Here is a 13763-nt window from a genome sequence, read left to right as displayed (position 1 = left end):
TCAATCCTCAGGACCTTCATAAAAGTAGAAGGGATGAATGCTACGCTTAATGTGTCAACAAAGGGACACATTACCAAGGGAAACATAATACCATAAAGGAAAAGATTAATTTTCCAGAAATAGAGTTGAAGGCCATCTATGAAATGGCCACAAGGGAATTAGATAGTGAGAACGGGGAAATGTAAGAGAACCCCAGCCAGAGAGATGGATCAGGAGGTTAGAACACACGCTGCCGAGAGAAGCCATGTCCCATAACTCCAGGGGATCCGATGCCTCCAACTCCTGAGGGCCCTTGTGTGTGAGGACCACGTACATACATATGCATACACACAACACAAAAACAATTCAGAACCTGAGTGAGAGACTGGCCAGTGGCAGAAATCATAAAAAGAGAGCCAGTCAGAGCCAGTCAGAACTTGAAACTTAACATTACAAAGAGCGTTTCTGTAACAGACTAGAATGAGAAGAAGAACGTGAGCTTGATGACAGTTTTCACTTTGAACTCAGTCAAACAAGGAAGGAAAGGAGGGAGGGAAGGGAAAGGGAAGAAAAAAAGATTCGTACTGTGGACACTAGAAGCTGAAGAAAAGTGAGAGTCAATTAACAGCCAAACTTCCAAACAGGCAGAGATACGGACATCCATACACAAAGGCTCAGGACCCCAGAGACACTCAGTGAATAAACTTTACCAGAGCAAAACTTTAAAAACCTGTCAAACAGCAAGAAAAGCATGGAATGACACATGCAGGATGCTAACAAAGAAACTGCCAGCCAAAGATAGGGGATCCGGCAAAATTATCTTCAAAAATGACTCACTGGCACCACACCAGAGCAGAGGACAAACCAGCTGTCATCAAAACTCACAAAGGAACACACATGTTCACCAGAAGAACCAACCGAGACTCCCAAAGCCACCAAACCATATAAACGTGAGGCAGAAAGGAACACAGCTGACAAAATGGCATTTACACTACACACTTACTAACCCTACAGATGAATGAATTATATTCTCCACCCAAAAGAACGTAAGAAAAGAAGGGACTCATGCAGGGACAAGTCATACTTTAAGTCAGAAACAGTGAAGAGGCACGGCTGTAAACAGACAGGATCAGTTGAGCAAGAACATGTGGTACCTTAGATATACATGCATCTAACACAGAACCACCCAATCATGTAAAACACAGATCTAAATGCAGAGACAGATTAACATAGCTGGTGGAGGCATCCAGACCCTACTCTCCACTCTGCTGTGGATCATCCAGAGAGAACAAGCTGAAACAGTGACAAGGCCTAGCATGGATTCTTAAACCTCTTGCTCTGTCCAAAGCCTCAGAGAAACACATTCTTCTGTGCATAAAGAGTTAAGAAGATGTTGGGCTATAAAACAGAACACAGTACTTTATAACTAACATGCTGGCTCAAAAGTTCATGTATATTTTGATAGTTGATGATTTTCCAAATTCATGGGAAAATGCAGTTTACTACTACCTTGGGAGGAAAACCATAATTTGTCTAGGTTTAAGTAGTTGAGATAACGTAACAGTCACAGCTGTACTGGATGGGACAACTACCTAGGAGCAAAAGGGAGATGGAAGAAAAGTCAAGTGAACCCAAAAGCTTTCCATGGATAATCTAAAGAAAACCACATGCAAGTTTAACAGCATGAGAGTGTATTTAAGGAAGAAATGGTGGGTTTTTCCTTCTTTCCATGTATTCAATGTTCAACTTCAATTTCCTTCACAAGTGTTACCCTTGCTGAGTTCTTTGACTTCCAGAGAGGGAAAGAGAAGATATCGAATATTAACGGAGTATTCAGCCAAACGTGATCCATGGTGAGGGACACTGTAAAAAATTATTCCTCTGGTATTGTTTATAATAGCGCTCAGTTCTGGCTTCTTTGAGGCTTCCAACAGCATCTTCTTGACAAGAAGACCTGGTTACAGAGGAAAAAGAGAAGAGAGAGTGAGCTGCTTCCTTCTTCTATCGCTCCTTCTCAAAAAGAGCAAGCAAACAAGACAGCGATGCTTTAAAATGTGAGTAACTTCCTCTAGTGTACGAAAACCGCCTTTACAATAAGGACACTTGCGAATGTATCGCTGTGAGTCTACAAGCAGTTAGGAGACCTCAGACTGCACACCCTCCTGTCGCAGATCTCACTGCCTCTGTGAGGTAGGTTGTCACTGCCACTCACATCCAGAGTCACAGGGCCCACCAAGGAAAGTCAGCTTCTATAGGAAAGGCCCCCGAAGAGCACCTAAGCATGTTCCCTAGTCAGGTAACACAAAGACCCAGGGATGGCAATGGTGGGTTTTGAGAAGTGTGACAGCTACATCCACCTTTCTCAGCAAAGGACCATGGCTGAGGCTCAGCCTCGGTCACGTTAATCAAACAGCCTCGCCTGGCTGGGCAAAGGCTTTAAGGTAGGCAAACAGAGAGAGCTGAGAGCTAGTTTGGGGGAGCATAGGAGAAGTAAGGCATGCAGCTAGAGCCAGGCACCAAGTGCAGCAGCCAGGCACAGGGAACCTGTGGTCAGCCCTCTGCAGCACAGGCAGCAACTGAGTTGGCAATGTGAAGAGGCATGGATGGGAAGGCAGGGAAGCCCCCGAGGCTTGTGGCAATGCTGGCCCTTCTCTGATAAGCATCCCACAGTGTAGTCTGACTCAAAATGACACATGAAACCACCAAGTCATCAATCTAAGCCCTCCCACTCAGTCTGTTATTAGTTGTCCCCTTCTAGGAAAACAAACAACATGGACAGAGAGTAGTTACTTTAAAACTCTTAGCTAAAATGTTAACTTGGTGTGGAGAGACTAGTAAGACAGACAGACAGACAGAACTTTCAGTTGGCTGAAACCTTGACAACCACCTCATGATGGTTGCCTATGAAGATGAACCCATCCTTACCTCCCATGCTGTGTGAGATCCAAATCATTGGCCTATCCCCAACACCAGCAGCTCTAAGCTTGTTGAGAAGTTCGTTGCTTCTGAATGCAATGGACTTTCTGAACAAAACAAAAACACCAAGCATGACGAGAAGCACCCATCCCCCAAATCTCATGGCGGGAGGGGTCAATCCCCCAAACCTCACTGCCTAACTTTTACTGTTCAATGCTGTCTGCTCCCACTCTGTAGTGTGGGCTATGCCAATCTTATTCTCTATCATAGACTTGCTCACACTAACATAGCTGGGACTACCTAAGCCCACCATAGCCGCTCACACAAAACAAGCATTATTTAAATATCACATGGATCTGGCAGTTTGTACAGGTCAAACATGGGTCTTATCCCAGCTGCCCTAGGCAGTTAAGTATGGGGTCCCACTTCGTCCACAGCCTCCTGACACTACAAATGCCCCAGAGACTTGACTGTCTGAGTTTCCTCCTACTTGTGTTTATGCTACAGACACTAAGCTTCCATTACTTGGGTTTATGTATAAATACTAAATGATCATCAGAGAGTTCAAAATAAGTGATTTCAGGCCAAAAGGGAAGTTAGCTTTATAGCTTAGTGATCTGCTAGTCTCACACTGTTTAGCTGCAATCCTTTTTTTGAGAGCAAAAATGCCCAGTGCTCCTCTGGGAAACAACAGGTGGGCTGGATGGCAATGTGGCCTTTGTTGTCACCTGTACCTGTATGGGACCTGCTCATCAGGCTCCATGTTATGTCACCAACTAGATCAGTGAGCAAAGCTTCCTGGCACCCACTGACATTGTACAGAGAGCCACAGGTGGGGCGAGGCTGCTAGCTAGGTCCTGGAACCCACAAAGGAATTGCTCCTTAGGACATAAAAGGGACATAAGTCAAAGCTGCTCGGCATCTTTTTCCTGGAGCTTCCCCAGCGAGCAGGACTGTGAATACACAAGCACCTATCACCGTTACTTCCAGCAGAAGTGAAGGCCTTGCTAGAGATCTGTGGTCCTTTACGATCACAGCGTTACATGAACTGTGTCGGGAGTTCAACACGTATTCCAATACTTGTTACTTAATTTCTACTACTTATGTACTAAAGCTAATGCCTTCCCGAGGAGGGCGACGGCGCGGCAGACTGGAGCATCCCCTCACATGCACAAGACCTGGGCTCGATCCACAGGCCTTAGAAAATAAACCCTATCTGTGAGAGCAGCAATAAAGGCCCGATCCTCCTTCCTCCCAGGCTAGTGCTCCCTCCATTTTGCATTACCTCTCCATAGGGCACGTCGCCCTCCAGTCGCTGAGGCTCGTGTCATACTCCACAGATATGATGCGAAGTGCAGGACAGTCCTTTGCTAGCCATGTCTAAGGAAAGCGAAAAGCCGGTGAGAAAAGCCCGTGAGCAGAAGCACGCCCGTCCAGCTACTTCCTAGTAACTGCTGTCTGGAGCCGAAGGCCTCCTGCAATGGACACTACAGAAGACACTGGAATATAGGTGGGAAGTGAAGATAAAAATAAGCACTTTATCGCTTCATATCTCTGGTCATTAAATGCCATCAATATTTATAATTAAGTTGTAAGAACACTGTCAGTTTTAATCTGCAACTGCCGAAATCAAGACTTGTCTTGGCGGCTTTCAGCAATTAGTAGAAAGCTATTATCTCAGAACAGACTGTGTTTTCTGCTGGATGACTGAGACATCAGAGTTGGAAACAAAAGATAGCTGCAGTTTGTCTCTGCTCAGACGCCAGACTGCTGACGTCTTTAGGATTTGGCACCCAGGAGAGAAGAGCAAGCTATTCTGAAGTAAAAGGGGGCAAAGCTCTGGAAACTGTTCACATATGGATGCGCTGTCCTGCATGAACTGGAATAAATCTCAGCCCATGAACTCATCCAAGAGTTGAGCCCAGAGGAAATAATGTCAAAGAAATGCATCAATCAAGTTTTTCTATTTTTATAATTATTAAGGTCATAAAATTGGCTGTTACAAGTACATCCTGGCTGTATTATTAAATTATGTATCAACAAAGCGAGTGATTACCCTACTTTTTAACTCATGGAGTATTATCCCAGAGTCACAGAACATATACAATGCGGGATCACAAGCCCTGCTGCTGATGTACAATCCTATGAAAGTCTCCAAGAGGAGGAAGCAGCACGGTGTGAGGAAGCCCCAGGGGCTTGGGCCTGGGAAGCGGCCATGGTGCACGCAGCAGTGAGTGCCAGCGTGTGGGTGGCAGCCACAGCTGCTGCGCCTTACCTTGGGCCAGCATGTCGTGTACCTATCTTCATCCACCACAGCATTTTCATTCAGAGCCCGCTGGCTGTCATGCTGGCGCCAGGTTTTAAATGCTGCTCCCATAAGGCCATGAATAAAAAGGACATCGGCTTTAATGGGCTGACTAAGAGGGAAGAGAGTTTTAAAAAGAAGCAGAATAAACGCATTACTACTATGGCAAGCTACATGGCATTCTCTCTGGAAGGCTTTAGCAGGCTGACGTGACATACAGGAGACTTAAGTAGGGCAAACTTTATCAACACAGGGTTGCTGAGGGAGCCGGGAACTGTGACAGAGACAGCACATTCACTGCTCCTTCAGTGAAGAGAGACACAGTTAAGCAAACCAACCACAGGGACTGTGATGAGCTCCGTGATTCAGCATGTGAGTGTCACCACTACGTGACTATCCTCCAAGTAAGTCTGCAGATATTCCACAAACCAGCTGAGGTCTTTAAGACGTTAGACAAGAAATGCTAATATAAAGGCAAAGTCACCAGACAGGAAAAATATGAGGGGCATCCACAGGACATGCAGTGGCCTCATGGGGAAACCCAAGACAACACACCCATTCCAGGGAAGGAAGGAAACTTACTGGCTTAGCGAGAAAGACACACATACGAGTGGCTCACCCAGGACCTCACCTTCCTCACAGTTTTGTAATGCCAGGACACACCTGAGTCGTGAGGGAGAGGTGAGAAGGGGCCACTCCCAGAAGCAGCATATAAATCTGATCCGAACTCAAATCCCACCAGCTAGCATAGAAGATTACAATGCTCAGGGAATAGAGGGAAAAAAGCACTAAAGTGGGAAACAGAAATTCAAGGAAAGGGAAAAGGTTTTCAGAAAAACTATCATTTTGTACTCTAGCTGGCTTAATGTTTAGTAATGACATTATTTTGAATGGTAAGAAATGGGAACCATTTGACACTGCTAATTTTGTAGGTGTTCCTGTATGTGCACTGAAAGTCCTAGGCAGAAGAAAAAAATCATAAGTAAAATTTAAACTCACTAAACTAAGGACAAAATTGCCAATTAATTATTAATTATTATTATTAAGCTGATGAATATTTAGAAAACTACGATTTTTAAAACATTAAATCAAACAAGAAAATTTTAGAGGTGGTATCAACATCACAGATGAAGTCTAAAGAATGTCACTTTTCTTGGCCCTTCTCCAACCTTGCCTTTTCCTCTTCCTCCTCTTCTTCCTCCTCCTGCCTTCCTCTCCAGTGACCCCATGTGGAACATAGGATTAGACAAAAGGGATAGACTGGTCACTGCCTTACTTCCCAGATAAGCGCTGGACAGACGACTGAGCCGTGGGGCTCAAGGCCCTCTGGGGATTTTCAAAATTACTGATCACCCACTGACCTACAAAGCAGGGTGTTCTGACTTGACATTTTTGTGAGCAAGGGAGTCTCTCTCCTCCTTGGGCAGAAAGCTCTCACAGTGGGTAGAGACATCAACCCACACCGTGGTTGAAGCTTCACTGTTGGCCACTGTGTCTTCTCCTGGCTCCTCTTACGTCTCAGAAATACAACATTCCTAACTCATCTGTATGGGGTGCCCCCTGGTTTACTGTAACTGTGTCCTAACCGTCCCTCAGACTGCATTCATGACTGCTGATGGGATGTGGCCCCATTTGTGCCTGTTGGTCCTATTGAGACTCAATAAGGAGGTTCTGTCGTACTCTAACTATAGGTTTTTAGGAATTTGGACTGTTTTTCCTACTAAGCTCAAGAAGGCTGCTATCTCAAGATCATCCTCCCTAAAACGCAGATTTATATTAGAATTAATTATTAAACTGAAATGAAACAAAGAAATTAGAAAAGATACACTTTAAATCTAGGTAATATAAAATTTATTTAAGAAAATAGCCAGAATAAAAGATTTTTGACTTTAACAAAACTAAAAGGTGATTCTAATTTAACTCATTTTGTTAAAAATTTTGATTCTGGCTTCTTTTTAAACTCACTAATTTGCTTTGCTTTATGTTTTAACATAAAGGGTGTATTATCTTGGCTTATCAATGTACATATTTCTGTGTCTACTGAAATACATTCCTTTGTATGTGAATGTGATAAAGCTCCCCCCAAAAGTTTTCAGTTCAAATGAGCTCAGAACTGATGACGTAACATGAGTCACAAGTGATGGAGTTTTAGGACAAAAGCCTGAGCTCCCCAGCACCCACAGCAGACTCCACTGCCCTTCGAGTGCCTGTTAAAGAGACATTGAGACAGAAAGTTCCCAAAGCCCTCGGGGTGGGGTGGGGTGTGACAGACGTGAGCTTTAAAGGTAGGGGAAGACAGGGACAACAAACACGTAGTACACAGAACTGAACCACCTTGGTTGAGGTGTGGGCTCTATGAGGCATAGCTTGCTGCTTGAGGGACACAGGTTCTTGAGAGGTAGTTAACTCACACTCCAGGGTATAGCACCACCCTCAGGGATGACTGTCCTCACCTGCGTGGCCCAGAGGGCTCTGCTGTCCTGGTGACTGGAAGCTTAGGACATAACTACCCTGTGCCTTCAGCTCTGAGGAGTGTAAAGGGGATGAGGTCAGTGGGGTGGGCTCTTCATGAGCATTAACAAGCACAGACTTAGGCAGGAGCATGGCCCAGAGTAAGGAGACAGAGTGGATCCAAATGGAAAGCTGATGGGTTTTAGTAAAGGCTATAGCACCCCTGCTAGTAGGACTTAAACTGATCACTAATTTACTATTTCATTAGATAATATATTTCTTTCTTTCTTGTTTTGTTCTTCCAGACAGGGTTTCTCTGTGTAGCCCTGGATGCCCTGGAACTCACCAGGCCTTGAACACCAAGGCCTTTGCCTCCTGAGCCTGGCCAAGAAAACATTTTTCTAAACTCAAAAGTTGTGTGTGTATAGAAATATAAAGTAGAAAGGAGACATGAAGTATGAGAAAGAAGTATAAACCATTAAAATAGTTTTAGGTTAAAATATGGCTGAAAGCAAGGGAAATTTTTTGCCCCGAGAATCAGCATGGTAAAATAAGGTTCTGTCCTAACGGGTTTACAACGTAGAAAAGAAAAAGGATGGCCCCACAGGTGGCAGTATGACCCAAGGTGCAGCAGGTAAATGTTAAACAGCATGTGTGTGCATGTGTGTGTGCATGTGTGTGTTCATGTGTGCACACACACACACACGCACGAGAGTCCTGTGGTTACAAAACTAAAAGGAATGACATTTCCCACTTACAAAAGCAGACAGGCTACCAAGGAAGCACAGCTTCTGTTTGATTTCTTAACCAATGGACATCTCCAAACCTCAGGATTTGACTGGTTTCTGTTGTGCTATACTAAATAGGAACCAACACTCCCACTGTACACCACTAGGGGGCTGCCTGGCTCCACACCTTTCCCACTGTACACTACTAGGGGGCTGTCCTTGCTCCACACCTTTCCTCTCTCGTGCAGGCTTTTAAAAACAAATGAGGATTTTCTTGTTTTTGTTTTACAAAAATGTTTTTAAGGTGTGAAAAAGATATATTTGATTTTATTCAAATGCCTCCAAATAGGTCCCAACATTTCCATCAGCCAAAAGCTAAAATATCACCAGGTGACAGTGACACCTGCTCTGGGAACTTGCCCCTGCTTTACTGTCTCCCACCTACCTGAGGCTCCCACCAGAATATCAGGTCAATGTATTTCCTCCTGACTTTCTTCTTGTCTTGTGACTCTAAGAGGCTGACTTTGGGACCCATCATCCCAGGCTGCCTGAAGCCCGCCTGAGACAGTCGCTCACTCAGCTCAGAATACTCTTCCTCCTGCTGGAGCGAGAGCTGGAATGGCACTCACTGGTCACTGTAACATTTTATTTGCCATTAGACTGAACCAATGAATCCATTTTCTTTTTGCAGAGGCCTTTTTAAAGGGAATCTTCTGCAAGGGGACCCTGATCCTGACAGCAGCTAGACAGCGCCTATCAGTGCCTTCAGTCTGTGAACCTGTCGGGTTCTCCCTTGATGTAGGTGATTTCGCACCCTGCCTCCCCAGCACAAAGCCCTGGCCCTGCTCCCAGGACCCTGCTTCCTTCTTACCCTGCTTCCCAGCTGAAGACTGGAATAGAGCTCCCCCAGAAAGGAGTGTCTGGGGCAGGCACCCACGCTGATGGTCCTGGGAGCAGAGCTCTGGCAGCCCTTCATGCCCCCCAAATATGGGGTCAGAGAGAAGGGCCTGCCTCTGGTCCCCCTTATGCACCACTTCCTAAGGTCAGACTGAAGGAGCCGGTGGACATGGAAGAGGCCACTGCTCCTTCTAATTTCCTGCCAAGACAGATGTGTGTACACAGGACTCAGGGAAGGCTGTCAGAGGAAGGTCCACACAAACCAGCCACTCAGTCATCTCGGCCCAGAGCTTTGTGAGGAACACGGGAGGGCCTGGAGAGCCCCAGGGACAGACCACCTGAGGGGCCTCCTGCACCCCTGGCATTTCCTAAGTCAATCTAGGGGTATACAGTATTTCTTAGGCCCTGGCTCCAAGTCTCTCCTCACAGGAATCAGGGAAAGCAGAACAGGGCTGGCCAGCCTGCAGCTAGCATGGCTTGGTCTTGGATCTCCTTTCTGGAGGTTCCCCTCCTCTTTTGTTTGCATATGATATCACTTCCCAGTTTAAAAACAAAACATAACAAACAAAACCAATGGTCATTTAAGTCCTCGTGACGCTCACCTTGTCCGACACTGGGGATGGAGCACATACACTCCATCCTGGTATTTCTCACCCACAGTTTCTCGGTCCAGGTTAGCCAGGGTTCTGGCAGCGTGGGAAGCCTCCATAATGTGGCAGGATTTCAAGGCTTCTGCCATGAGAGAGACCCATCCTGAGGAAAGAACAGATATCCTGAAGACTGATGCAAACCAGTCTCTGCTGCAGAGAGATGCTTCAGGGTCTGGGGAACCAGACACTCCAGCTCAATTCTGTTCTAAGAACCTCTGAGTCCCACAGCACAAGGCTGTGATATCCCGCCACAGCTCCCTGAGAGGTCACTAAGTAGGGCATGTGCAAGTGGCTTCTTCCCACACAGAAAATAAGCACACAGCAATTACTATGGGTAAGCTCAAAAGAGGACAATGCTGTGATGGTCTGCTTTAAGGAGGCCTCTAACAATCGGTGGGAAGATAGTCCATCAACAACTCTGACTGCAAATAAGGAGACTATTTCTTTTTTTTTAGGTTTTTCGAGACAGGGTTTCTCTGTGTAGCCCTGGCTATCCTGGAACTCACTCTGTAGACCAGGCTGGCAAGGAAACTATTTCTTAATGAATGAATTTGATGAACTCCTTACCACACCTAGAATTCAGAAAGGAAGCATACTATTTTTTTAATTTTTAAAAATTATTTAAAAAAAGAAATTATTTAAAAAGAACGGTAACAGTGTGATTCCAGCATATGTATAAAAGTGTACATATGCACACAAGAACACTGGAAGATCTGAAAAGATTCAGGACACCAAACTCAGTGTCATTACCTCTCAGGAGACCGATGAGTGAGGGCGCTCTACAAAAGGTAGGTTCAATTGCTTTTGCTGTGCCTGTTTTAGTATGTTCAAGTGCCTATGTATCATACATGTGGACACATATGTAATACCCATAGATCTTACAGCAGAATCTGGGCCCCAAGGTCAAAGAGACTTGGGATTGAACTTCTGTCCCCCGTGTGCTGTGGGACCTCAGTCACTTTACTTCACAGCTCTGAGCTGATCGTCTTCCAGCCGAGCTCTACTAACCAGCATCAGCCTATGTGTCCCTTCTCCCCCACAGCAGGACTGCCTGTCTGGCAGGTGCACCTTCAGACTATGGCCCAAATTTCAGTTAATGAGCACCAGTAAAGACTGTTGCCATAACATGAGGTCCAGGCATAGTGTGATATAGCAACAGCAACTTTGGTTTCCTGTCAATTGCTCATTTCCTTTTGCAAGCATAATTTTTTGTCTTTTTGGTTGTGAGCCTTAGCTAGCTAAGCCATCTCTCCAGCCCTGTGGCATACTTCTTATTTTATTTTACAAATAAAAATTGTGTGCGTGTGTGCAATGGTGGGCAGCATGAGTTTTTGTGTGCATGTGAGTTGATTGTGTTCGTGTGTGCAATGGTGTGCAGCATGAGTTTTGTGTGCATGTGAGAGTTGATTGTGTGCATGTGTGCAATGGTGTGCAGCATGAGTTTTGTGTGCATGTGAGAGGTGGGTGCCTTTGGAGGTCAGGCCGATCTGTGGGGTCAGTTCTGGGCTCTGGGGTAGAACCACATTATCAGGCTTGGCAGCAAGTGTCCTTACCTACTGTGCAACCTCCCCAGCCCACTGCACTGTTTTAAACATATATACAGTGTGCATGGCTGCACATACCATGTTTTTCGTAGTGAGAACACTGGGAGTCTATTCTGGCCATTGTTGAGACTACAATAACACACTGTTGTTAATGGAACTGACATCCCAGCATCACGGGTCTTCAACACACCTGCACCAGGAGCGGGAGAGTGTGATAATAGCTGTTAGCTATGTGTGCATGCTGGATCTGCTCAAAGGCCCAGGCTTCCTTCCACAAATACAAATTTAAAATGATTCCAGCTCAGACAACTTGAAACAAGCAAGGTTCAAATCAAATATAAATTTCTGCCTTAAGATGCTATATTTAAAAAAGAAATTAGTGCTACCTGGCTATAGGTCCAGAACTCAGCAGGGAGAGGCAGAATTATAAGATTATCCGGAGTTCAGGGTCATCCTTGGCTACGGAGTGAGTTCAAGGTCAGCCTGTAGGTGGGGAGGGACCACTCACAGTATGAGAGAGGAAGGAAAATAAAGAGAAGCTCTGATGCCTTCCAAGAGCTGTAAATCCACACAGCTTCCGTGTGGATGGGACAGAGGCCACATTTGGTTCTAACAGGCTAATAGATTGGTTATTTCATGCTTTTCGGAAAGTTTTCTGATTTTTTGATTTCATTAAAATTAAAATCTACTGACCTGGGATTGAAGAGACAGATAAGATGTTAAGAGCACTGGCTGCCCTTCCAGAGGATATGGGTTCAATTCCCAGCACCCAGAAGGCAGCTCACAGCTGTTATCTGCAGCTCTAGTAGATCCAATCTCATCCCCTGGCTTCCACAGCAACGGGCATACATGTGGTGCACAGAGTTACATATAGCCAAAACATTTATGCATGTCTTTAGTCCCAGAATAGCCTGGTATACATAGTGAATTCCAAGCCAGGCATATGTGATGGTTTGAATGAGAATGGCCCCCATAGTCTTATATATTTAAACAGCTGGTCCTCAGTTGGTGGGTATTTTTGGGTGTTCAGGAGGTGTGGCCTTGGTAGAGAATGTGTATCTCTGGGGTGGACTTGCAGGATTACAGTCTCACTTCACATCTAGATCACACGCCTGGCTGGCTTCATGCTTACAGCTCAGGATGTGTGCTCTCAGCTTGCCTCTCCTGCTGCCATGCCTGCCTCTTTGTTGCCATGCCTCTGGACTCTGATCCCACTGGAACTGTACATCAAATAACTTCCTTCCTTAAGGCTCCTTGATCATGATGGGTTTCTTTGGTTTGTGTGTGTGTGTGCGCGCGCGCGTGCGCGCAATGGTGTGAGGGTGTTGGATCCCCTGGAACTGGAGTTACAGATAGTTATAAGCTGCTGCCAACAACTCAACAAACTTCATGTCAAAACCTGTTCCCCTCCACGGTTCTACAGCTGAGTCCTCAGTGTGCAATGCTGACAACCCTAGAAGCATGTTGCAAAAGACCCAAGAAAGCCAAGTAGAGCTTTAAGTCTACTGAAAAATACTGTAGCCTAAGGCAAGGGAGCGAGAGACCGAAGCGCTGGCACACCAGAGCACATAGCTGTTACCTGAGTGGACTATGGCAGGGTGAAGATGCTCATTCAAAGCCATGTTTCCAATGATCCTCATGACGTTTCTCTGTATTTTGGGGCAGTCCTTGTGAAGCTGGTAGAGCCTCTGCAAGAGCTGCAAGCCACCGCCTGCTTCAATGTGGTCACAGTGTGAGGGTATCTAACACAAGGTGACAGAGCTCCTGTTACATGGCACAGTTCACCTCACACCTCCCCCCATGTGCTATGATGCTGCAGCTCCTCTCAGCCCTGCTTAGTTTCCACTGTACAGGTGAGAATCAAAGGTGACCTTATAGAGCCATGCACTTCAGCTACAAGTGCAATTTTAAAAATATATTTTTGTTAATTCTTTGAGAATGTACTTTGATCATATTCACCGCACCTCCCATAACTCCTCTAAGATGGCTCCCCTGGCACTTCTCCCACTAAATTCATATCCAAGTAACTATGAACAGCTCTACTGTGGAATGCAAATACCTCTGAATGCTTTACTATGGCTTCTAAGCAGAACATTTCCACCGTGGCTGAGGGAACTTTCCCAAAGCTTTCCGCGTAAGGAAGTCCGTTTCCTCCAAAACACCACAGTCCTCCCTGAAGTTAAGACAAAGATTTTACAAAATTCTTGTTAATAATTTGTGCACTACATACAAATTAGAGATTTCAAGTATGTAAATGTCTCAAAATACTTTGGAAACTTAAAGGGCATGTTAC

The 13763-nt window shown here is 45.4% G+C and overlaps 1 protein-coding gene across 2 annotated transcripts in view; it reads right to left on the bottom strand.

Moving 5' to 3' along the window:
- Positions 1–13763, bottom strand: part of Serac1 (serine active site containing 1) — a 33957-nt gene that overhangs the window by 2969 nt on the left and 17225 nt on the right. For both annotated transcript variants that reach the window (XM_076926699.1, XM_076926700.1), the window contains 7 exons: positions 13530–13643; positions 13050–13212; positions 9879–10029; positions 5171–5312; positions 4181–4275; positions 2905–3002; positions 1751–1933 (listed from right to left, as the gene is read on the bottom strand). In XM_076926699.1, coding sequence (XP_076782814.1) covers positions 1751–1933; positions 2905–3002; positions 4181–4275; positions 5171–5312; positions 9879–10029; positions 13050–13212; positions 13530–13643 — 946 coding nt within the window. The remainder of the gene's footprint in view (positions 1–1750; positions 1934–2904; positions 3003–4180; positions 4276–5170; positions 5313–9878; positions 10030–13049; positions 13213–13529; positions 13644–13763) is intronic.

This window comes from Arvicanthis niloticus, chromosome 28, assembly GCF_011762505.2.
Source record: "Arvicanthis niloticus isolate mArvNil1 chromosome 28, mArvNil1.pat.X, whole genome shotgun sequence".
Taxonomy (NCBI): domain Eukaryota; kingdom Metazoa; phylum Chordata; class Mammalia; order Rodentia; family Muridae; genus Arvicanthis; species Arvicanthis niloticus.
The sequence above is the reverse complement of the archived record's forward strand: the minus strand, read 5'-3'. Positions and strand labels throughout refer to the sequence as shown.